The following is a 25,863-nucleotide window of genomic DNA, read 5'->3' as shown; positions in this document are numbered from 1 at the left end:
TGCATTTGCTGGCAAACTCTCCTGCTATAGGCTTCACGTGGTTCCCGTGGAATGCAGGGAACCTTTACCAGTGTGAGGGCTCGGCTAGCACTGATACAAAACAGAAACCAATGCCATTTCAGAGATTCAGGAGGTCTGATGAGTGGTTTTAGTTTCCAAGTGAATTTGTTGGCTGTAGTTTTTGTAACAGAGGTGGCTACACTCAGCTACCTCATCATATGGGATACAAAAGTAAGGATTATATATGTCCTCATTACTGTATGGGATAGCTGTGTGAATAAAAATTGGGGTCAAGTGAGGTTTATTCTACATCTTGTAAACAGTGTTAATTTAAATCAATTTCTTAAACCACAGTACTCTGCAAGTAGTTGTGTATAAAAATTCAGGGAGGTGCTAACATCCCCAGGTAATCTCTGTTGAGCTGCAAATCTCTTTGTTGGTTATCACTGCAGGCTGTAGACCTGGCACAGACACAGAGGGTCGAGGAAAAAAACTACATGGAAGGAGAGAATGAAATAAAACAGTATAATTTATCTTTTTACAGACCTGCCTGTGCAACTTCAGGTGCTGGTGGTGACAAAGTCCAGGGCTATAAATGGCATTCTGATTGTAATGGCCAGGGGGATGGGAGCTTTGGGAGTAAGTGTTGAGGGAGAGGGCACACAGCAGTAGCCAAGTTGCTCTTTTAAAACTACTGGCTGCACTGAGCTACAGTGAGAAATCACTCCATACCACACCCATCAGGAGCAGCTGGGTTCATCCGGGAGTCCTGGGCACACACAAAGGTAACAGAGGCTCCAGTTCAGGTTTTATTTGTATTGTAGTACAATAAGAGTGCAATTTGAACGTACACATATTGAACAAAATGTAAAAATATTTATGCAATGCTATGGGAGGAAATTAACAGAGCAATGCAACTTACTTAATACTGACCCTGTTTCACCTCATATTATGGCAGGTACCAGTCACCTACACAAGCTGGAAGGGACACAGAGAGTGAAAACTTAAGAACTCCAGCCAAAGAAAAGCCTAGCAAAATCTGTGGGAAGATGTAACATTCCCCCAGCTCTGTGCAGTGGGAACACTCTGTTTGTTCTCAGTTCTACAGCTAAGCAACAGCCCACCGCAGCACTAAACAGAGGGCTGCCAAAAAACCTGACCCAACTCTTCTCTCTCTTCTTGCAAAGTAACTCTGGAGCAGTCCTCAGTACACAGGTAGCTAGGCTTTCTCCCTTATAAAGTGCATCTGGTCTACATCTTGCATGTATATATACCACGTGCAACCACTTTCCCTATAATAATCCTCCAAGAAAGGAGGTTGCCTCACCTCAGTACCTGCTGGTGACATCTGCAGCCTGCCAATGACCTAGTGAATTGCATGTACTTTACACCTAGCATGTGCCGGTGCACCACAAGCATTTAAGTATCCTTTTCCCTGTGCTTTGCCTTTCTCCATATGCCTTAGTCATTTACAAATCAGAGTTTTCAGCTAGAAAGTGGTGAGTAAAATAATTCTCCCACCCCTAGGAAAGCAAACCTCTGTTGAATATGAAACCAGGGTAGCAGTCCTAGCTTGAACACAGTTTTTCTCCATTGTTGTGGTAACTATGCTGAAAACTGGGAAGTGCAGACACAATTTAATGTAATTTCTTTTCTGCTAATTTCCTTGCCTCAAAATACTCCTATTTTCTTCCATGTTCTGAAGGACTGTAGCAGACTCCATGTAAATGGCTGGGACTCTATTGTGCAGCATAAAAAAAAAATCTTCTATGAAGTCAAACTTTATTTTTCAGTTGCAGCCTTCTCTATCCGGTCTTTTGATAAAATACATGAAAGATGCTGGTGGCAAAACTCACGTAACATTTTTGTAATCGTGCAAAAGTAAAAACATTCAGTTATCAAAAAAGCATTATAATTTCAACCCCAACAAGGTTTGTTTTGTTACAAGCAAACAGACAGTTTTATTATCTGTAAAGTAATATGCTGTAGCATAAAGTGTCACATATGTAACATCAAGTGTTTCCTTTTCAAACTATGGCACAAATACACATTAGCCATAACAGTCTCATCCGGCTACCTGTAGCCTAATTTTTGGCTGATCAGTTTTTATTTTGATAAAATGAATTAAAAGCTTCTGAAAAGTAAAATGGGTACATGAAGTACATTTCAAGAATCCTTAGAAAATATTAACGTTCCCTTATATAATACAGCATAAATAATTAAGGAAGGTTTTCTTGATGTCCAGAGAGAGTTAGGGATCCTAACCATCCATGGAGAATTAGCGCCATTAGTTTGGTAAATAAGACCAGCTGACTCGGTTGTCACACAGTACCTTCTCAAAAGCTTGAACACTTCCCAGAAGGATTCAGATGTGTACTGGCTCCAGGAGAATATAAATAGTCCACCAGTGCTGAACTTCAGTTTCTTCCTTTCTGAGAATCCTTACTCAACACTTCTAGTGAGTCTTTGTGCTTTGAATAAAACATGAGCTCCAGTGGAGAAAGCTGGTTCCTGCACATTTTCCATTATCTTCAAAGTTCATTGTGTGAGTTTTTCTCTGCAGCTTTGAACATCAGAATGGAATTAAAGATTTTTAGGGCTGGTCCCAGTTTAATGCTCATTATTTTGACTATGTCTGATTGGGTCATTAGCAGGAATGCTTCTCCATCAATTTGCTTTAAAAGAAAAACACACAAAGCTATTAATAGGTCTGACAGTGCAGCACTATAAAAGTCTCAGAAAACATGAAAAGAAAAGTCCCGGCAACTTCAGACAAAGTTAAGGACTGGCAGAATACAAGCACTTTCAAATGCTTTCAGGAGAGCTTTGATTTCAACCTTTAGACAGATCAGCTAGTCTAAGAGAACAGGATGATCTTCCTCCTGCTCAAAAACAACCGTCTGGCTAATTTTTAGCTAAACGGTTCTCATTTTCATACTGACTATATAAAACCTATTGAAAAGTAAAGTGGGTAAATTAAGTGTAATTCAACTATACTGAAGCACAGCAATGCTTTTAAACAGTTATTCCTTTTATGCAAGCATCCATAGGAGAAACTTCTGGATCTCACTCCCAGCTACAGAGCTGGAATCCCCTTCAGGCCACCACTTCTCTGCTCACTAAACAGCAAATTGAAATTAATTTGATCCCAGATGAAAATAGGGGCCAGGCTAATAAAACTGCCTCTTTGACACAAACATAACAGAACATTTCAAAACACAGAATATTTTTTCAATGTATTGTTGATATTTTACTAAACATTACAAATGAACATTCTCCTGTAAGCAAATCACTCTCTCAGCAGGAGTGCTGCATCCCAACAGGAAGAGCCCCCAAGGTCCTCACTTCAGGGGCTTCAACGGGGCCAACATTTCATATGCAACCTTTGGATCACTTAGGTATCTATAGGTAAACTTTTAGTGTCAGCTGGACAGCTATACATAAAATGCAGCTCTGGTTAGATAGGGGCACTGCTTAGCCTTAAAGATACTAACCTGAGATAAAAACAGTCTAAATTCCTGTAGGGCTAGGAAACAAGTGTTCTGAATCAGACATTCTGCAAAGGACACCCCAGCACTCTAAGTTGAGGAGCACTGCAGTCAGAACAGCACCATGTGGTAACCCACAATTACTTTCTACTCATTTCGTACACAAAGCCAGACTTGGTGGGCTCAGAACTCAAAGTGTGTGAACTTGGGGCCCCCCAAATAAAATGCTGAAGCATCTTAACAGAAGCAGGCTGAGGGTTCATTTCCACAGTAGAAGTTTGAACCAGCATCTTCTACCTACTGATGTCCAATCCATGCCTCAATGACCTCAGTGACCTCAGTGGGGGACATTTAATTTACTAGTCACAGACAAAGCCTGAGAGGCTGAATCCTAGAGAAGGGAAATATTTTCTCACACCTCTGAGAATTAAGATGTTAAGGATTCAGCATCTCTGTGGCACTTGCTGTTTGCAGACTTGATCAACAACATGCCAACTTTTATTTCTAGATTCATTGATGAGACACCCTAAGTGACATAGGGGAACGATCCAGGCTTGAAGAGTAAAATGCTCAATATCTGAGCTAGTGCCAAATGCCCAGAGATGCAGCCTCTCAGTCCTTCGATAAGCAGCTATAATAGCCATTACAGTCTATAGCACAGCCTGAAATCTTCTGTTGCAGGAGATTAGCAGGGCCATCTGTATGCATTTTCCTCAGGAGGTGCTTTCCCAAGTCTAAGCAACAAAATTATTCTTCACTTGAAAGGCTAGCTGACTCTGCCCATTCAGGTCATCTGGCTGGGATAAGCACCTGATCACTCTGGCATCTGTGATCAAACTGCCTTCTTGAAGCTAAGCATTAACAGGAATAACAAACCTCTGAGCAGAAAAAAAAAAAAAAAAAAGAAAACCTAGTTTATAAGGCCTAATGTATCTAAAAGCCCTATACATTCCTAATGACAACTCTGGAAAAACAACCTTCTCAGATGACAGAAATGCACACCTGGAATGCTCACAAAGTGAGTACATGCTCCCTTGAACCTCATCAGAACCTTCAGATCTTCTCACTTGCTGCTCAGTTAAATCACATTCATAAATTAGCTATATTAGGAGGAAGAGCATCAATTGCTAAATGTGATGAGACAAGATGCAATGAGTTTTAAGAGATGGTTATCTTGAACCACTGTTCTGCTTTGTTTTATTTATTAACATCCTGGACACCTAAAATAACATCCTTGCTTATAAATTGTGTTCAACCAGACCAAGAGAGAAGAGTAGTAAACCCCAAAGTCTGTATGTATTTTCAATTGACAGGAACAAAGTTGGAAAAACTCCTGGCTGACACTTGGCTGGTTTTCTCTTTACATTCTTTCCATTTCCTAACCTGAAAACCAACCTAGTCTTCCATACATTTGCATCAGACTTCAATGTGGCATTGAAATGGGTTGCCCAGGGAGGTGGTGGAGTCACTAGGGAGGTGGTGGAGTTTAAGAGGCATCTGGATCTGGTGCTGGTTGGCAAGGTTTAGAGGCTAGAGGGATAGTGCTAGCTTGAAGGGTTAGACCTAATATTTTAAAGATCTCTTCTAACCCTGATGATTCCATACACTTCATCCAACTAATTTATATGTATTTCTACCAAGCTTTCTTGTCTCTGTCTTTTTTTTACGCACCTCATCTTTAAACACCTTGCCATGTTCTTCACATCCTGGTAAACTTCGTATAAATTCAGAGACCTGCCATCAAAGCATACAACAAAAGATTTAGTAAGACTCATGTTTTCTCAAAATAGTCTTTAAGGCTGACAATCATTAAAGTCTTTTAGCTATTGTTTTTACAGTCTCATATTAGGCGTTCCACATTCTTCTGTAAGTGCATAGAGTCATGCTTCTTTTTTTCTCTGATTAAATGAGATCCAGCTGCCTCAGGTGCAGAGAACAGTCACAGGTACTTGTGAAAGTAAAGCAATGACAAGATTCTGTCTGTCCAAGCATTGCTACATACCTGAACGGAGGCTCTAATCTTAAAATCAGGTGGATATGGCCTGACCATATCCATACAGTTCCTCTCTGCACTATATTCTCAGTCTCCAAAGCAGTGTGCCACATCCAAACTATGCACCAGGAATAGCTTCTTGCTTCATGCAGACCCCTACACTGTGGTCCATTCCTCCAGAACGTTTGTGTGGGGACTAGATGTTGGTAGTGGAGACCATGAGTACTTGATATGCTGGGCCATACATTTAGCACTTCTCTTTACAACCAATGAATATGCTTGTATACATATATATATATATACACACACACACACATATTTATCTGTATCAATACACATATGAATTAATACTTCTGCTTCTGGGGCTGGATGGCAGTGGAATGAGCATTTTGGGGATCAGTTACATTAGGTTTGGCTGAGTCTAATCCTCTGAGTAGTCATGTATTATTCTTAATCTATGGGGATAATCTAAAGCTCTGAATCAGCCTTCAAGGACAGTGGTAATAAGATAGAAGACAAAGGGGGAACCTACCTCATCCGTACTCCACTTAGAAACTTTGCTGGCTGGGATCCCAGCTACACTTGGGAGGAGCTTGCTCTGCTGTTCCCAGCGCAAGGGTAGGCCAGGGATTTGCAACTTAGAAGACACGATAACTGGCTGGGAGAGAAGCCTCTGCATGTTGGGTTCTTCAACATCTTCAGCAACAGGAAGCAAGAAACAAGAATTAAATCCCTCAGTCAGTGATGAGATCAGTCATGGTAAAAGCACATTCATTTCTATTCATGGGCCCCCCTACACAAGCTGTACAGTTTTGCTTGAATAGTAAAATGCCATGAATGCCGTACCAGAATTGGAAGTGCCATGACTGTTCTTCCACTAGTATGACTATCATTATATTGGCTGTCTATAAATATAACTACTCCTACATGGAAGAAGTCTCTTTCAACACAACACAATTCCATGCCATCAGAGCTGTTAGCATAACACACCACAGGTCAAACAATTTTAATTATTTTGGTACAATAAATCACACTCACATTTAATAGTAGTACAGCAATACAAGAATTAACTTAATTTTGGGGTTGAGCTGTTAGAAAATCAAAAGCAGCACTGCACTGCTACAAAATTCTAAGTGAATCAGTTATACAGTCCCAGCCCACACAACATTTATGGCTCATCCACAACAAAATGTTTTTCAGTTCTTCTGAGGAAAAAACGCAAATGTCTGCAAATTCTCTGCTTCTTTAATTGAATGTTTTGTTTGGAAAATAACATTAAACTCCTCCGTGCTGCATTTTATCTCACTCATCCATAATGGAAGGAATGATCTCCCATCCCACTGTCCCCAAAGGTAATGCACTGGTGGGAGGCTGCCTTCAGACACACGCTGCTGTTGTCTGCAGAAAAGCAGCAGCTGCAGATGTGTGCAGCAGGAAAGAGCAAAGACTCATCCCTCGAATGATGTCAAACTGCATATGGATCATTTGGATCCATCGGCAATGCAAAAGCAACACGCCTGCTCTCTGAACTCAGGCTCAAGTGCTTCCCAATTGCCAACTAAAACTGTGGAAAACCTCTGAAATTCATTTCTTGAAGGAACTGCCAACAAAGTACTCTAAATGCCTGATATTCCTTAATGACATGGTTCATGCAGTTACTCACAAATCCCTTTACTATTTTTGCTTGGATTGCTCATTTCTGTTGTAGTTCCATTCTACTTTCATTTTTGAGAAGCTGCTATTAACCACAATGTTCTAGTTATCACACATTTGTACCCAACAACTAGGGCACAAATTCCCATTATGGATTTTTGCCAGCAAGTGGGGCTGGTCTGTAATACACTTAACATAGGATGTTATCACATTTGCTCGTGTTGTTCTGCTCCTCCAGCCTAGTTTTTTGTTACCTTCAAGATTTGTCCTCATTTCATATTAATGCCTATTATTCTGAAGTTGACTCTTAAGCCGTTTAGTCAGCACTGTCAGCCCATTCATTCATTTCTTTTAAAAGAGACTCATTAATATTTTACTGCCATGATACTCTCATTCTTCAAAGAGAGTTCCCTAAACGTCTTTTTACACTTCACTGTTGTTTTACAAATGCTCCTTAGAGCCTCTAATACTAATAAAAATCTCAGTGAGAAAGGAATGTGAAAGGTAGCCACTATGCTGAATGTAAAGCATATTTTACAGAACAGTATCTTTCTAACTGTTTCCTCAAATCCCCTCCCTATCCTTACCCTCTGATCTTTTCCTCCTAGACAAGGTCTCTCAAGAGTTGGAAATGTTAAGTATTCAGCTATTTTTCCTTTCATTCACAAAACATGCAATCTATTGATAGTGCCACATAAATAGGCGACTATAATGCCATATGAAGAAAATATCACACAAATCACACCCTGTATTCCCATATTTAAATCTATGTATTCACACAACAACACATAGGTACAGGCATAGTGAGCACCATTGTCAGTCTGTGTAGTATCTGCCTCACAGGTAAGGCAAAGAGCACAAATGGACCATGTATGGTGCCAATTTAAACTAGATTGAAAAAATTAAAAATAAAAGTCCCTAGCCCTGTGGCAGATATAATAACAGCAAAAAAAGGGAAATTTAGATTTAGTGTGGGTTACCTCGTAACAGGAAGTCCAGAACACACCACTTTGGCTACAATCTATATCTCTAATACCAGACAGTAAAAAGTTTTGCCTACCCTCTGGAGTAGGGAATGCTCTGGAATATTTCTCACTCTGCACAGCCTGCTTCCCATAGAGAGGCAATCTGTGCTTCTGGGCCATAGAAAATATGAGATATATGTCTCAGCTGGGCCATAGAAAATATGAGAAATATGTCTCAGCTGGGACATTTAGGAGAAGAGTAACGTGAGGTGCACCAGAGGTTAGCCAGTTTCATCACAGAGCCACAAACAGCTTCTTCAAGCATTGAAGTGAAGAAACAAAATCTGCTTGCCAGCTTCACAAGATAGCAGCCACATGCACAAAGTTCACACTTTTAAACCTTAACCATGTCTCCTCTGCTGACATTTTGCTTCAGCATCAGCCCACCTGCCTTTAAATTGTTCTTTTTACTTTATGCCACCTTGTTATCCTTCTCTCTGATAGTTCATCTCTATCTTCTTAGTGAGTCACCACAGAACAAAATATAAACTTATATTTCATAGAAGGTAAGTGGCAAATACTTTCTAGCACCAATGAGACCATTAACACTGCTCATTGCCTCCTGCATGGGTCTAGTTCTTTTATATATAAGCATATATATGGTTTTAAATCAAATATAAGCATATATAAGGTTTTAAATCACAAGATTTATGCCCGTAAAAAAAGTTAGCATGAAGGGGCAGTGATTTCAGTGGAGTTCTTTAGCTCCAATAATCTTTCTCCAAACGAAGGAAAGACAGCAGTACACATTTTATAAAGTTATCAGTGGTCAAGTGAGTATGGCAAAAGTGGGCTGAAGAATAACAAGGTAAGTGACATGCCAAAAAATCAGGGCAACAAGCACAGGTACCAACAGTGACAGTTCATAAATGCACAATTATTTTATCTTGAGATTTCCATGACTATGATAGCAAGAACTTAATGATCCATTTTCATCTTACAGCTTAAATGTGCCATCCTACTTAAACACATAATAACATAACATTTTGTGTTTAAAAAGGACAGCTTTTCCAGACAATAATGTAAGAAGATGTTCTATTTTCCTAAATCTAACCATGCAAGAACATAGCAAGCAGAGGTTGTTGGTGAAAACCAGTGAATTTTGTCAAACTCAAAATGCTTCACAAAATCAGGCCAGTCTCCTTATAATTAAAAGAACAGTACCAATTTAAAATACTCCCAACTATTTGAATTTTTTTGTGTCAAATAATGCAAAAGTTAACATCAAAGCCGCACATTTCCTTCCTGCTGAAACAAAATAGCTAAAATTACTAAAAAGTCTCTTCTATTTGCTTTAGAGACTTGCTTCTTTTAATGCTTCATTTTCTATAGAATTCTGAACTACGTGTTTCAAAACACTAGTACAGTTTTTCACAGCTCCTACAACAGATGGAATCTCTCAAATTTTACACACTCACCAGAGTGCCTCAGATCTATCTGAAAAGCACTGGCAGATAAATAATGTCCTAAGATAAAAAAAATGCATCAGGTTAATGCTTAAAAATAAACCACTGGCTTAATTTTATCTTTATGCAAGCTCTACCAGTCTCAAAGAATTTCCTGCATTTTACAGAGATGAGCTCACTTAAAAGGCAAGACATGTAGCTGTTGAAGAAACAGAGTTACTCAAGTCAATTACTCAAATTTGATGAAAGCTTTCAAATCTTGTACAAAAAATTGCTGAAGAAAGTAACCTAAAAATACAAGGAATTAAGATGAGGAAATTAAGATACTTAACTTGCATTGAGCTTGTATCAGTTCATTAAATTATTGCAGCAAAGCTGCACGGCAACAATGAACTGACTCAGTCTAATAATAAGCCTGATACTAAGATTTACAGGTGAAAAAATAAGCAAATATAAGACTGATATTCTGGATTTGTGCTGTATTCTTTCTAAACAATGAGGATGAAAATTATTAATGAACAGCTACTACAATCTGTCCAACTGGATCTATGAACAGCCAAGAGTTTTGCTGCAGCTGTGCATACAACCACTGAGAATCACTGAACAGAAGAAAGTACACATTGGAAGAAATCTTTGGAGACCATATGAGAACTTCCCTGTCTCACCAATGAGAAGCCACAATCTGGCCATCACCCCCCACAAGACTGAGGCTGGGTTAAGTAAGTCACCTTAATTTTGCTTTACATCTGTCATGTGTAAGTGCTTTTACCTTCCTATACATTTTCAAGGCAATAAGTGAATCTTACACCGTTAGAATTCAGACTGGTTTAATAAACTATTTTGAAAAGTCAGGAGAAAAACATAATTGAAATGAGATTTTTTTTATATTGCTATTCATTTTGCACTCATCCTTACAACTGTGATAAAGTTCTTGGAAAAGCCTTTGATGGTTACTAGACAATTTCCTGCACAGGCAGGGGTAAGGGCCGCTGAATTTTGCCCTTTAAGGAACATTCCTTTGGAAGTTCCTTCCAAATTTGCCCCAAACCAGGACATAATGCTGAAAGTGTTGCTGTCCAGAAATTTTTGGACACAGACAGTGAATGTGGAAAATAATTTACAATACAGCTCCATGAGAATTTCAAGGGACATCACACTACTTCACTTCTGCAGATTTTCATTTGAAACAAATTAAGAACTGCCAATTTACCTTTGATTTCATTTGAAATGAGCAGCTTGTTTTCTGTCTCCTCATCTTCACACTCTTTGTGCTTTATGGCATCCTTTGTTTGTAATACTCCACTGAGGAAAAGAAGATGTTCAGATTTTATTAGTACATCATAAAAATCACTAAGCATGATAAAATCTCTTGCTAGTAATACTATTGACACACCAGGATTCCCATACAAAGGATGCTGTATCATTCTAAAATAAAGAAAGAGAGAGGATCTTATTTCTGACTTACACAGAATGGCTTGACTACTGACATGAATTTTGCAAAGAAGGCTCAATAATAGTGTAAAACTAAGATTATGTAAACCATACCAACACACTTGACATAATAACTGAAACTGAAAAATACACAAATGGAGGCAGTGGATGTGTCCACATCATAAGGTGGGAAGAGTAAAACCCACATATATACCTGTCTGTCCTCCAAAGCCTGGATGGTTATGCAGGCCATTTTCAGGAGCTGTCTGAAATAACTCTTACTCCTTCTCCTCTGCCCAACATTCATCTCTACAGGGCATCAACTCCTTGTCAGTACAGTTACTGACTCCCTGTTGTGCAGCTGCTAATGATCCCAAAGATATCACCAAAAATATCTATATTCCTTTGCATCTGCTTTTGCATTACTTCTTGTCCAGCTGCTCCCTAAGCTTTGCCAGCCCAAAAATCTGCAGAGAGGAAATGTCTTCCCCCTATGGAGAAAAACCAGGCAAGAGATGTGGAAATAAGAGAATTTCTCAAGGTGGGGGTGTGTGGGGTGTGTACATTCCTGTCTTAAAGTCAGCCCTTGGGAAGTTCCTTTTCAAACTCTGCCTTCAGAAGGTATTTCCAGAAGGATTTCCTGGTATTTCCTGGTTTCTTACAAATGTGAAGTGATAGGAATTTTGATGACATTATGTGTCTACTTACTTCTGCGTTTTAAGAATTTCAGAACACTTTGGCCAATTCTTAATAAACTATCACAGATACTCAGAGCACTTAGAGATACCAAGTACATAATGAGCATTTTCTAAAAATGGGCACCAGACAGAAAGATTCTTAGAGCCAAGACTACAAGAAATCCCACTACTATATGAAGTGATGCTTTACTATCTACCAGAGAAGGAGTCAAGAAGAACACCTTAACAAATGTTAAAATCACAGATGAAAAGCAGATGTACACCTAACACTTTGTTAGGCATCAAGAGCAGCTAACCTCAAAACACAAATCCATAGAAGAAACAGACCTATTTAATTCCACTGTTTACATTTAAACCATTGAATACCATTTATATATTATATACAAGAAAACATTTGGGACTAAATCGAGTAGGAGCTTCAGGTGCACTGACTTCAACAGAAATACAATTATCACACTAGTAATGGTGCAAAATGAACACTGCAGATGAGGAAATCCAGCCTTTTTAGCATGACAGGACACAAATAATAATAGTATGACAACCAATACCAGTGGAATGCATACAGCAGGCACAACTTCTTGTGCCACAAAGGACTTCTCCACAATATCTTCTTCAGAAAGATTTATTCACTTAAAACTTATTTTCCAAACTCCACAAACACAGAAAACTTTCTAAAGTAACATGCTAAAATAACTAGTGCAATTCATTCCAAAGGCAAAGGAAATGACAGCTGCAATTCAGCTAAGGAAGAGAGCTCACCTAATCCTGTAAGGAAACAAGTACCTCCCAATTTTCTTGAGGGCAATTTTCATAGCATCATACATATAGAAATTTGACCTCATTAGTTAAATATGACTGTATCATGAATTGAAGGTTTTGGGTAAGAGGCTGGAAGACAAATAGATTTTTTTTTTAAGAGCCAATAATTTGATTCCCAAGTCTGAGTGTTCAGCTTCCTTCACTGTAAAGATTTCCAGAATAGAATTTTTTTTTACAGTGAAATCCTTTTTCCAGTCTGAAGATACTTTAAAATTGAATATGCTGTAGGCATGTAATTTTTATCATGACTTTTAATCTCAGGAACATTCCAGAGGGACAGACTGCAGTATTTATGTACATAATTATATTTTTGCAAACCAAAATTTTGCAGTATGCTTGTTTGAAGCATAGAGAAAAAAAAAAAAAAAAAAAAAAAAGAAAGAAAAAAAAAGAGAGAGAGAGAAAGAGAGAGAGAAGAAAAAGAGTAAGTGGAACCAGAGATTAGCTGAGTACCACTTAGATTTAACATGACAAAATAAAACTCATGTTTGGGATCATTTGTGGTTGGTTCCTCAATGAAAGACTTCTATGAAACAAAAGATTACCTTTGAATACAAAGGTATACACACAATTGAACTGAAGTCAAACATAATTAAATCCACACTGTGAGCTCAGCAACTAAAGAGCACACAAGTGTGTGTATCTATGTCTTCAATTATGCATGTGTACTTTGAATACACATCTAGAAAGATCCACTGGGTATTGCAATAAGCAGATGCTCAATATTTTATAACCCCAGCAGTTCATATATACCTAATGTTGTGAACATTATTTTTCATGCCTTTTTCAAAGGGAGATTATTCAACTGCAAGTCCTCCATGACTTTGCTGGATACATAATGAATGAGGAAAGCTAGATGATAAAATGCAGCCAGTCATCAGTGTATTCAAACAGTTGAAATACAAGCTGCAAGGTCCCTGGGTAGTTCAAAGCTGGCACAAGACTTATTCTCTTAATGAAACTGACTCAACACGGGGAACAGATAGCATAAGTATTGGTTATCATAAGTCTTCTAAAGGTAACACCCTCCAAAAAAATTAAAGATGAAAGCTTTTTTTCTTCAATTAATTTTAAGGGGTAGTCTATAAAGCCAAAGTGTATTTGTCAAAAAAATTTGAATTTACTGTAAGTATGATAAAAATTATGAATTACAACTATTTTTTAACACAGGTTATTTCAAAATTACACTTGAAGCCATAATCTTTTCTTCACTGCTTGAATTCACTAGAGTATGACTAGTGAATGCTGCTTATTATCCAGAGTTAGAAGGGAGCCAATAAAGATCACCAAAGTCCAACTCTTAACAAAACAGTTCCATTTCAATCATCAGCTTTACTGTGGGCTATTTTATTTACCATAAAATACCAACTCTCCTGTCTCTGTCTCTCAAGACACTATTATTGCTAACACAGTTCATATATTATGAACACAAAATAACGTAGCTCATGTAAATATATAACAAATGACACATCTTCTTCCAGGGTGTCATCTTTTCCTGTTTCAAAATAGTCAATAAAATAATGTAGTGATACTGTAACTAATTAAAAATGTAGGGAATCCTATTGCCTCACATATCCCCATGAAAACACTGAATTGTGTATTTCTAGCTTCAAAGATAGTTCCCAAATTTGCACTGGAGAATAATATTTATGGCTTAAAAAGTTCTCATGCCATTTTCTGTCAAAAATGCATGCCAGATACTGAAAGTTAAAGAATTACTTTTAATTTTTCCATGTTTTTACGTATTTGTATATATAAAAGAATTTGGACACAAACCTAGGAAGAAGAATCTCAATTTCCAATAATTGTATTGTACTTTTCCTCTCCTCTGATGACATGTAGTTTTTATTTCTTTTATACCCCATGATACTCCCTTCCCCTCTATTTCTAAGATCAAGAGAGCTGAAGAGCTTCCATCTCCTTCCCCATGGCTTCTAAGAATTCCACAGACAAATCACTGACTGCTTTGCTTGGTAGGTTGCATTTTGAACTGACTCCAAACGCTCAGTACTTTGAAAGGAACTGAGAGTTACCCAGGTGCCTTCTTTTCTTTCACACTGCAGAACAGGGGCTTCTTGCAAGGAGATTTATTTTCTGCATCTTCCAGCTTGGTTGTTTCTGGTACAGTTTTCCCTGATGGTCGATTGTGAGGTGAAGATTTCATACCTACATGACCAGGGCTGGGGCATTTTCTGTCACTGTTTAAAACAAATTAACAAAATGTTTAGAAGTGGAAGCAGCAAAGCTGTTGTTTAATTTATTTTCTCTATGCACAAAAAGTAAACTGAAAACATCCAAGGTGGTTTTTTGGCTAAGAAATATAGAGTAGTTTTTTTTTACTTGCCACTAAAAAAATTGTATACCTGGCATTTTCAGAAATCAAAATAAAGAACTCTCTTCTGCATTAAGTCAATGGTAAAATGATTAGACAATTCAACAGGAACAGAATTTGTCTAATATTACTTCTGATAATAAGCTATCCACTTCAAATATTTGTTACACAAGAACACTTTGAGGTATTATTTTCCTCCTGTACCTTCTCTCCCATAATATATCACTGTGCAGCCTTTAAAGTGTTCTATGCAGCCTCTTAATTGGGACAATGAAAAAAGTAGCACTTGACACAGTCCCTGCCACTGAGAACTTTGCTCAAAGTGCTAGTGGATTCACTGTAATGGTAAGCAGGCTACCTGCCAGGGAGTAATTAAGTCACTTCAGATTTCTAAAACCCTACCTTTTTAACAATCAAATCAGACAGAACACTTAGACAGCAGAACATTTTGGGTTTTAAAGTATGAAGCTGAAACTATCTTTGAGAAGGCAATTTAAAATACAATCTATTGAAAATATGTGGCCATTACAGAGGGAACTGGAAGTCTTCACATTTTCACATTTCACATCATTCACACTTTCACATTTAAATTAATGTAACCCTTGAAAAGAAGGTAAAGCCTCCTTTCCTTTTCCCTTCCCTTTTCCCTTCCCTTTTCCCTTTCCTTTTTCCTTTCCTTTTTCCTTTCCTTTTTCCTTTTTCCTTTTTCCTTTTTCCTTTCCTTTCCTTTCCCCTTTCCTTTCCTTTTTCCTTTCCTTTCCTTTCCTTTCCCCTTTCCTTTCCTTTTTCCTTTCCTTCTTAAATTCTCTATTTTTCCCTATAGCCCAAAATAAGCACAGGAATCAGTATCCACAATTTCTGAGATAAAAAAATCATCTGAAAATAATCATCTTGGTATCACACTCTTTTGTTCTCTCCCAGTTCTCCTGTTTAAAAGCTTCAGCTACAGACTTCAGCATTGTTCTTGCAAAACTCAGTCCCAGTAATTTGATTCCCCACTCCCACTGTAAAGACATAATAGTGGCTGTTCTTCAAAGAGCTACATTAATTTACAGTCACATCAGTAACACCACTACAGCAAACAAAAGGAACAAAAAGAAATAATTTTCTAAAGGGAAACCAACTGGTCAACATTAAATTTTAAATTCCAATTAACCACTTAGTAGTCTAGATAGTTACACCAAAGCTGAAACTGAACTCTTGTTAAATCATAGGCAGTAAAATCAGTATCAGTCTTTGACAGCTCCATGACCTTTTTGATCAGCACTGAAAAAACCATTTTTCTTCCCTGTAAATGAAAATGCAGATAAATAGGCAGGCCTTTCTGAAACCATTCAGTCATTGTACAGCTATAAATCACATTGGAGAACAAAGAAATAAAATACTGCTGTTAGTCATGGGCATTGCTTCAATCATAATTACTTGATTACAGGAGAGGTGGATCTTTCATTTGTTTCCACTTTTCTGTGTCTGGGGATGGGACTGGCTGCAGGCATCTCCCCACTCAATCGGTCAGGTAAGAGGCTTTCTTTGTTCAAGTTCATCTCTGAATATGGACAGCTGACTGCACTAGAAGTTGAAGAAGAACAATTACTCCTTATTCTCAGACACTTTACTGATTTCAAACAAAATGACATTGGAATTTCCTAGAAGTAGATGCAATAACTTAAAATAAAGAAGATTTTAAAAAATGCAGTAAGTTGTCATGCTTTAAAATGTTAATAAATCCATCGACTAAAACCCTCAATTTCACATTTCCTTTTGACAGCAACTTGTGTCACACAAACTGTATTAATTTCTATTACAATGTTCATTGTGGAAAATTGCTTGATAAATGCTTAGCCTGCTCCCTCATAATTTTATTGGTATTTTTACATACAACACAGGATGCCTTTGACTATACCCATGCCTCTCCAAATAAAGTCATATTACCATGGTTATTTATTTATGTGAAGGAGGATATTTCTATTATGTAATGTCTACACAGAAGCTGCATTCCAAGGGCAAAACATGAGGATTGGAGCACATCCCCTTACTGCAGTGAGTGCCCCATCTTTGCAAATGCCATTTTGTTATACTCCATTAATAGAATGATATTTTTACAGTTTTTCTTAACATTCAACCCTTCCTATTTCTCTGCACTACTGCTAGGGCAATAATTTGACAATGAACATTAACACAATGACTTTTAAATACTGCTCTAAGAAATGTGAAAGGTGTGCCAAAGGCAGAAAACCTGTGTTTGCAAAAGAAGTAGGAAAGGGAAAAACAGAAACATAAACCAAAACACATGGGGGTGAACTAGGATTTTTCTTTAGTAGAATGCTCTGCTAATTCAACTGATTAGTCAGCCAGACGACACACTCAACACATCAATGATAATATCCTATACTCTAAATAGTATATGCATGTTACAACAGTGAATAGCATCACAATCAAGTTTTCAAAACTATATAAGATACAGGACAGACTGTACTAAACATGATGCTCCATTTGTGGCTCATGAGCTATGACATGAACTATATTTTGAAAATATGCTTTCCTACTCACCTGTATTGTTACAATGACTTCCATAATTTTAAAAGATAAAAATCCCATGTTCTACAATTTTGCTTATTTTCTTTTCAAGAAAGAAGCTACTGTAACAACCCATCTTCCCATAAATCACTGCAATGTTTCATTTGTTTCACTGATAGTTACATGCATGATTTCTAAAGAGAACTGTCTAATATAAACAAGTCTACCTTGACAGCTATATGCCCTGCCACCTCCAAATTTCAAAAATTAATAGAAAAACAACAGCTTTCACTATGGTTTTCTTTCTAAAAAGTACAGCATTAAAAAAGAAAAAGGCCTTTTAGTTTAAAATGTGCTGTACACTGTCCATTTTCCTTACCCATGAAGCTCTGGGTTCAGAATGAGTGTGTAACAGCTCCTATAATGGGGTTGGACCAACACTGGTAATCTAATTTTGATGTCGCCAAGATAAACAAAAAGTTGGTGGAAATTTACATTTCTATGAGGACTTGCATAAAAGGAGAAAATTCCTTAAGGCCAAGTCAGTCAGCCCTTGCTGGGGTTATCAAGACAGGATATCAACAGTATGCTGGATTTCTTCAGTTGGCTCATTTGAAAACAAGACAGTATAAACTTTTTTTTTTCCAATACTATATTATTATTTTAAAATACTTGAGTAGCTATGCTGAACTTGAATTATGAAAGAAAAAACAATGGAATAGCTTCTGCTTTTCTAATCAAGATGGGATCCCTGTTAAAGGCTACTCCAAGAAGATGTAACAGCCTGCACAGTGCTATAAAGGGACAGGCAGCCGTATCCCCAGCTGATCAATGGAGCACAGAAGAGCCATCTTTTTGCCTTCTTAAACTTTTTGTTTACACATCCAGATCAGATAGAGTCCAGCCACCCAACTGGCTATAAAACACTAAACTTGAAGTATGGTACGCTTTTGTTAATGAAATTTTTTAGAGACATGGAACAAAATATACAAATAGAGATTAACTTGGAACATTCACCTTTTATTTCTACTTTCTCTTAAGTAATAGAGCATTTTATTTTAAATCTATTTATATATATATATATTCTCAGCCTACTGGTTTTGTGTGTCTTAGGACTAGCCTCTGCCAGATGACTTACACTGCTGCATCTATCACAATGATGTTTTTTCTCTCTTTCAAAAGAAATACAAGATAAAAGATACAGGCTTCTGCTCAGAAAAAGGTTTTAAGGCACCATTGCTAGTGTGATTTAAGTTCTTGCTGTGACAAACACATACCACTGTGATGAAATACAGTTTTCAGAAATTCATGAATATATTGGTTAATCTCAGTTCTGCCATTGCTACAGGGCAAAGCATGTAATTTTCTTTTGGCATCCTAAGCTCACAGAGGTGTTTTGAGCAATTTTTCTGAGCATTAAAGGGTTGTCACAAGGAAACACTGAACACTACCAATGTGGTATTTAACTTCAGTTGTGTATAACTAAGTGAGCCTTACACTCCCAATGAAATCTGACAATATAATTGTCAAACTCCAGCAGATTTTCTGTTTACCAACACCACTAATACGTTTTAAATTAAAAAAACAAAACCCAACAACAAAGAAAAAGCCTAAATATTCAGTCCTTTATTATAACTTGCCTGCTTATATACTACCTTTCCCTTTAGTATTTTCTGGAAAAACTGAAGCTGAATGACAGCTTCAGTCAACAATAGTTATAATATTAACAATGCTTCGGAACACTAGATTCAGATGACTTTTTCTTTGCAATTAATCATTCAAGCTGCTCTACAATTTTTAAAAAAACAACTTGATAGTCCTTTGATGTTACTGTTACTTGAGGCAACAAAAGAACCCATGTGGTTTCCACTGTTAGCTAGGTTACAACAAAACACAGCATGAATGAACCCGTGTATGGCTTTGGATCAATCAGTAAATCCTCCTGAATCTCAATGCTTCCAGCCTTCAGTTCAGTTTAACTTGTCTACTACAAAGAATGAAAAAAATTAATCTTGTTATTCCCACATAATAGAAGTATTCGATTTATATAGGACTGTAAGATTTTAACACAACTCATCTCAAGGGCTCAGAAGTCTTGGTGTTTAGGTTATTTAATATTAAATAAGGATTTTTAACTCTTCCGTCACCTTAAACCTGGATTTCTGCTCCAGCTTACATTTTGCTTTAGCACACCATTTTGAAAACAGCACAAGTTCAGAAGTTAGTTCCAAAAATGATCAGATGTCCTTGGCTTGGGGGTACCAAGGTCTGCCAGAGGCTCAGGAAGAATGGCACGAAGCAAAAGCAGCAGGTACTCAATGTGAAACCACTGCTATTCTTCTGACAGGGCTGTACAGCCCCAGGCACTGCCCCACAGCTTTGGAACCAGTCCAACGTGAAGATCTCAATTATCATTGGAGCTGCCTCAGTAAACAAACATTCACATTAATGCCACCTGACACACACACACACCCCCACACACGAGAGTAATCAGCCATCTCCAAATGCTGAGGGATCAGCACAGCACAATAATTAGCTGTCTGCAGGGCACCACTGAAATGGCAGCAGGCTGGCTGGCAATATGTGTGCCCATGACACAGTTTTCCGAGGAAAGGGAGCCACTGTTTCCAGAGTCCTGCATATGCTGAGTAAAAACTGAGCATTAAAATAACTTTCTGTTTTTACTGAATCATGAAAGATGAAGAGAGAAAAAGGTGATGCACCATTCTGATTTCAGGCCAGGGATTTTCAGGTCAACAGAGGTTTTACATTACTAGCCCTTTCCAGAACTGTCTGGTGGAACAAAAGTGTTGAGTAGCAAGTAAACCTGTGTTTACTTGCAACTGCTCTTCTGTCACACTCACAATCTGTCTCTGGGGGCAGTTACATACCTATCTCTTTTTTGCAAAGTTCAAGGGCAGGAGGATAAAACTGGGCTGCTGAGAGGCATGGACCTTAGACTTCTCCAGACATTTGAGGATGCTCCTATCTCATAGCAGCATGCAAATTTTCTGAAGCACAGAGTCCAGACGCAATACTCTCAGCTACTCCTAATATCAGAAGGGAACATAGGCCAGGATTCTCTCTCAAACTAAAGAAGAGTAAGGCAGCACTCTGTTAGGTCTAAGAACTTGCATAAGAAGTACTATTAAATCTAGATTATTAGTCTTTTTGAACACTTGCAATATTTTTCAAACCTGTACTAAGCCACAGACAGGTCTCCTGGTTCAGCTGTACTGGTTGGAAACATCAACACCAGCTCCTCAGTGCCTTTCTGTGCAAGTTACTGCTGAGCACTGCCAAGGGATGAAGCTGCATGAGAGGTGTATGAGAGCTCCAGACTGGACTAATGGACAGATTAGACTGTCTAGAGCAGCCTGTGTCCAGGTGATCACATCAGCTGGTAGCAATATATGATTAGCAAGAAACCTTCGGAGAAAAGATCCTGACAGCATCTGAGGGATGTATTCTTTTTTTTTTCTGATGGATTTTTTTAAGTGATCTGTTTACTTCAGGCCTTAGGAAAACATTTTTAAGTAGTCTGAAAACAATCAATACAACTATTCTCTTTCACAAATTACAGTGCATGTTTATCATCAAAGCATTCATTTTTCAGGAGAAAGCTGCTTCAGCAGTCTAAACATGAATCAAGAAATCAAGAGTAGTTTAGAATGGATTTGGCTGATGCCAATGATCTTGAGACTGGCATCAAAAACCACTAAACAAAAAGATGTGACCTCCTGCTGACCTGAGGTTTCCATGTTTATGGAACATGTGTTCTACAACACAGTCTCTACCACAGCACTTCAGTTCTCTTCAACTTACACACAATGCATGGGAAGTTTGAAGTTTCAGGCAAAAATCTTTACTCACAAAGAATTGACTCAAAACTCTAATGAATTACTGAGAACTGACCTCTTTGCTCTCCTGCTTGAACTTGAGAATTACTGCATGCATTAAACACCAAGGTGTACAATTCACAAGCAGAAATATGCAGGTGATCTGCATAATGCTAACAATCTGTATGTCAGGCTGTTTCAGCTGCGCCGCACATAACCCTAGATCAACTGTTGAGAGATACCAAGTCCTTGGCAACATCAACTTTTCCAAAAAGTAAATGCTTTAGTACTGCTATATAATTAATCACCGAGGCTTTCATCTCATTCCTAAGGAACAAGCTCTCAAAATTATTTCAGAACTACTTAGCATTTTAAATTATCATCTTTTCTGCACACAGGCATTTATGCGTTGCACCTCATCACAAAAAACAAGATAAGCATGGTTAAATACATTTCAAGGTTGCCAAGATAAAAGAGCCACGGGAATGCAACCTGATGTGGAAAATTGTACAAATTTTAAAATCTCTCGGTTAATTCAAGAAAAAAGTGGTGGTACAATGTTAGAATTTTTGTGGAAATCTGGACCCTCAAACCTGTAGGCTCCAGAAGAGAACAAATCTCATTATTTTCCACAGAAATTCTCAAGAACAAAACTAGAATATCATCACAGGGGGCAAATCAATAGTTAGTGAATAAGATACTAACTGGTAAAATACATTTGCTATGAAACAGCAAATATCTGTCTTATGTTCAACAAAATCTCCTTGGTTATATTTTTATACCCCAGAACTATCAGCTAATGTGCAAATAATTGGATTGCTTAGACTACAGAAAAAAAAGAAGCACAATGAAATGCCATGAGTTTGTTTCTTTTCTTAATATTCAGGATGAGTAAGTATAACGACCTTTAAATAGCATGGAAAAGGTAGCTATAAAAGCAAAGGCTACACAAAATAAATAGAAATATAGCTCTTACTCATTCCTTCTATCTAAAACATTAGAAGTTTTATTGCCAATGTTTATTTAGAGAGATCATAAATGAAAAACTTTTCAGACAAATTTGCTTTCTTTTTTTTTCCTCATTTTAAGTTTCAACTTTGGGCTGAAACCCACGGTATGTCCACCTCATTCTAAGTAATTGAGATAGCACTTGATAAGGAATTGGAATTTATTGCCCCCCAGATTAGATACAATGATAAATCATACAAGATTCGAATCTACTAGAATGTGAAATTAAATGGGTTTCAGATAAGCAGTCAGGAAGCTTTTTAGGCAAATCTAGTTCAGTTTACATTTGCAGTGGGCTAATGCTATGAATGCAGAAGGTTACAATATTGTTAAGGACTGACTTGACTGTTTAAGGAGTTACCCTACTAGTTGAGTGAAATAAAGGGAAAGTAGAAAAGGGAAGGTAGAAAAACTGGGAGGGGAAAAAAAAAAAAAAAAAAAAAAGAAAAATAACACAGGCAGAAAAAGACCACAGGAATAGGGTGAGAATAGTCTGAAAGACAATGGTGTGGCATACTGTGTCATAGCAACCCCTTCACAGTTCATACTGCAACAAGTTTTGTCACTGGAGCTATCCTAGCTACTTCCCTTCCTGGGGATAAATCCTGTCCTAGCATCAGGAGCTCTTTGCTCCTAACAGCACAAACAATGCTTCTGCTGCAGAGCAGAAGATGCCTTTTGCATATCAAAATGTAGTAATACAGTGAGTTTTGCTGGCCAGGTATCTTTGATAGGGATTAGTCAGGACCTTAACACACGGTGATACACCAGCAAAACCTTGTAGTGCAATTTGAGTCAACAGGACATAATGATCTCATCAAAAACCTGAAAAGATTGCAGAGATCACTCTTGGATCAAGGTAGTTTGAAAAAGTGCTTTAAAAAATGTGTAGATAAATAACCAAAGAATAGTCATCTAACCATATCAGAGAGCAGGAAGAACAAAGAGATTTGACATTTGAGAATTCTATGACCCTGTAATGGAAAAATGATAACTTTTGGAAGCTCTAATTTGTGAAAAGGTAACAGGATGATATTTATGGTGCTTCATTCTCAACTTAACATACTAATACTTACACATTCCTTACTGAAACAGTCTGGATTCACCCCACACTGTAAATATTTTTAAAGTAATAAAATTTCAACTTGGGAAATGTTTTCCATTTGCTCGGTCATTGTCTCTGTCTCCTCCATCCCATTCTCCAGGGCTAATATCAACTACTCTCTAGGATGGGATGTCCATATTTCTGAATTTTACTTCAGAAGGTGTCCAACAAAGCATCTTTAGAAACACTAAACAGAAGCAGCAAGTTGTCACGTGGGAATAGGTCAATTGGAATTTCCTTCCTAGCATTGCTCCAAGCCAACAAGCAAATCCTCACCCTTACCAACCAAGCAGAACAAGAACATCCAAGCCATAATAAAATCAGTGGCCTCATATTTCAGACGGTTCAAAAGTTATTGCTTTATCCCTATCTGTCTGTGATATTTTGCAAACTGGACAGCAAGCTGAGAAATCCCCAAAGGAACAAAATACAGAGCAACTGAATCTACCAATTGTGGCAAAAAGTAATGTACAGCAAATCTTATCTCAGCACACCCTGGTGAAATGAAGTTACAGATTGCTAATGTTTATTTCAGCACGCTCACCATGGCAACTGAAATAACTGCATATTTAGGTTTACAAGATTTCCTATTTTTTTTCCAGCCTGGATCTGTTTTCTTATGAACAACAATTTAAAAGAACCATCTGCACACATCCCTCAATTGAAAGAATAAAATCAGTTTCACAGAACATACCTATGATGGCCGATATGTCTTGCTCTTTTAATGTGTCCAACTCCCTTACATCCTGCTGTGGGACACCCTCCATGCTCTAAAGCTTCCACCAGCTCCAAGGGACCTGCATGCCAGGTAAAATTACAAATAAGATTCAAGAAAATTATCTAATACTTAAAGCTATATAAATATGCACGAATACCAGTGCATTGTAGCAAGCATGAAGAAATAAATAAACAGAAATACTTTAATAATACATTCTGTAAAAGCATGATGGAGATTTAAACAAGCTAATCCACTGGAGAAATAATTTTATTCCACGCGAGTAAATCTCTACAACAGAACTACATTTATATAAAGAACACAAATCTTGGAGGAACTGCATGACATTGAATTTCTCTTCCACTTATCTACATTTATTCGGAACCTGGTTTATTTGCAAGAGCACAGAAAAAGTAAGCTACCCTATCCCCATTCCTGAAGACAGGGATGTGTTTGTAATGTGTATTGTCCTTACACATTTTTAAACTGAAGTTTTCCAGTAAAAAAGATGTGAGAACGAAGGCTGAAATTACTACTAAAATGAACAAGCCATCAGATTTTTTACTTTTTCACTTCTCTGAATTTATGTGTCTACCTGATTTTCATCAACCTGTACCATGACACCTGCAGAGACATCAAAGGATGTCGAAGGGAGCTTTGAGGCCCGAGCAAACATAACACATAACCCACAGTTTCACAGCAAGCGAGAGGCAGCCGTGCTCCAGCACACGACACTGGGAGCACCTGCTGAGCCTCTGCAGGAATGCACTGGCCCCCTCTAGTACCAGTTCTTCTTGAACAGCACATGAACTTGTATCTCCCTCTACAGATAACGATACAGACATGAAAAGGTCTATTTAAATGTATTTCCAGATGAAAGATTCTTGCTCGCAGATGGATAATGAAAGACAGAGAATTATTATGTATAATTAGAGCAGTCTAAAAGCCTTTTTTACCAAATGTTCCAGCTATGCAAAAATTACAAAAGTATCCCTACACTGAAGTCCAAAGACTTGTATAGCCTTTAATGACTGTAATTGGTGAGAGAACAGGGAATTTTACCTTCTCTACCTTTATACAGAAATCATGCTTATAATGTAGTGGACTCAGAGGAGGATTTATCTGAATAGGGATGTTTCTGTAAAGAGAAGTCGTTTCACTGATGTTCTGATTTTGAAAAAATTAACTCCCTATAATTATCCTCTCTTCACTTAAAAAAATTGAACTCTTTAAAAATGTAATTTAAAAGAGCTGCAACTGGTTGTCCAGTTTGCATGAGAAGCTGCCATCCACATCACTTTGAGAAAATGTTAAAATCAACACCAATACTTGGCACTTAATTCCCTAACATCAATCAGAAAGGTCATAATCCTTCATGATGACTTCATTACATCTGAAAACAGTATGAATACATGAATACTGGGAACTGCTCTAGACTAATATTTCTAACACTGCCGAGCGTTCACACAAAGCTTCTAATGTGAAAGGCAGGGATCTGGACCTCATCATTGAAAGTCCTATCATACAGACTGAGGCAGAAACTGTCTTGCAAATATTTTCTTCCCTCCTCATGAAACCCTTGCAGAAGTCTGGAAATGCCTTTTAACTTACCTGGAAGCAATATTAACATTTCAAAAATATTCTACATTGTAATAAAACAAAGTCGTATTGTTGGATTAATATTTTATTCAGTAATCACTCTATTTTATACGTATTTGTGTATTATTACTTTTTTCCTATTTAACGGATGGTCAACTTCCTCTCCTGTCATATCATCCTTCTTAATTTTTGTAGCTTAACAAAAATTTACTTCTACCAGTCACATCCTAAAAGG

General features: G+C 37.6%; 1 protein-coding gene across 3 annotated transcripts in view; it reads right to left on the bottom strand.

The window, feature by feature from the left end:
- Window positions 1-839: 839 nt before the first annotated feature.
- The window catches only part of L3MBTL3 (L3MBTL histone methyl-lysine binding protein 3), a 75,759-nt gene continuing 50,735 nt past the window's right edge, over window positions 840-25,863 (bottom strand). For all 3 annotated transcript variants that reach the window (XM_084202135.1, XM_084202134.1, XM_084202133.1), the window contains exons 16-22: window positions 24,009-24,111; window positions 16,268-16,414; window positions 14,547-14,711; window positions 10,776-10,867; window positions 6,014-6,177; window positions 5,160-5,222; window positions 840-2,675 (exon numbers count right to left, since the gene is read on the bottom strand). In XM_084202135.1, coding sequence (XP_084058261.1) covers window positions 2,532-2,675; window positions 5,160-5,222; window positions 6,014-6,177; window positions 10,776-10,867; window positions 14,547-14,711; window positions 16,268-16,414; window positions 24,009-24,111 — 878 coding nt within the window. In that variant the 3' untranslated portion in view covers window positions 840-2,531. The remainder of the gene's footprint in view (window positions 2,676-5,159; window positions 5,223-6,013; window positions 6,178-10,775; window positions 10,868-14,546; window positions 14,712-16,267; window positions 16,415-24,008; window positions 24,112-25,863) is intronic.

This window comes from Fringilla coelebs, assembly GCF_963513975.1.
Source record: "Fringilla coelebs genome assembly, chromosome: 3".
Lineage (NCBI taxonomy): Eukaryota > Metazoa > Chordata > Aves > Passeriformes > Fringillidae > Fringilla > Fringilla coelebs.
The sequence above is the reverse complement of the archived record's forward strand: the minus strand, read 5'-3'. Positions and strand labels throughout refer to the sequence as shown.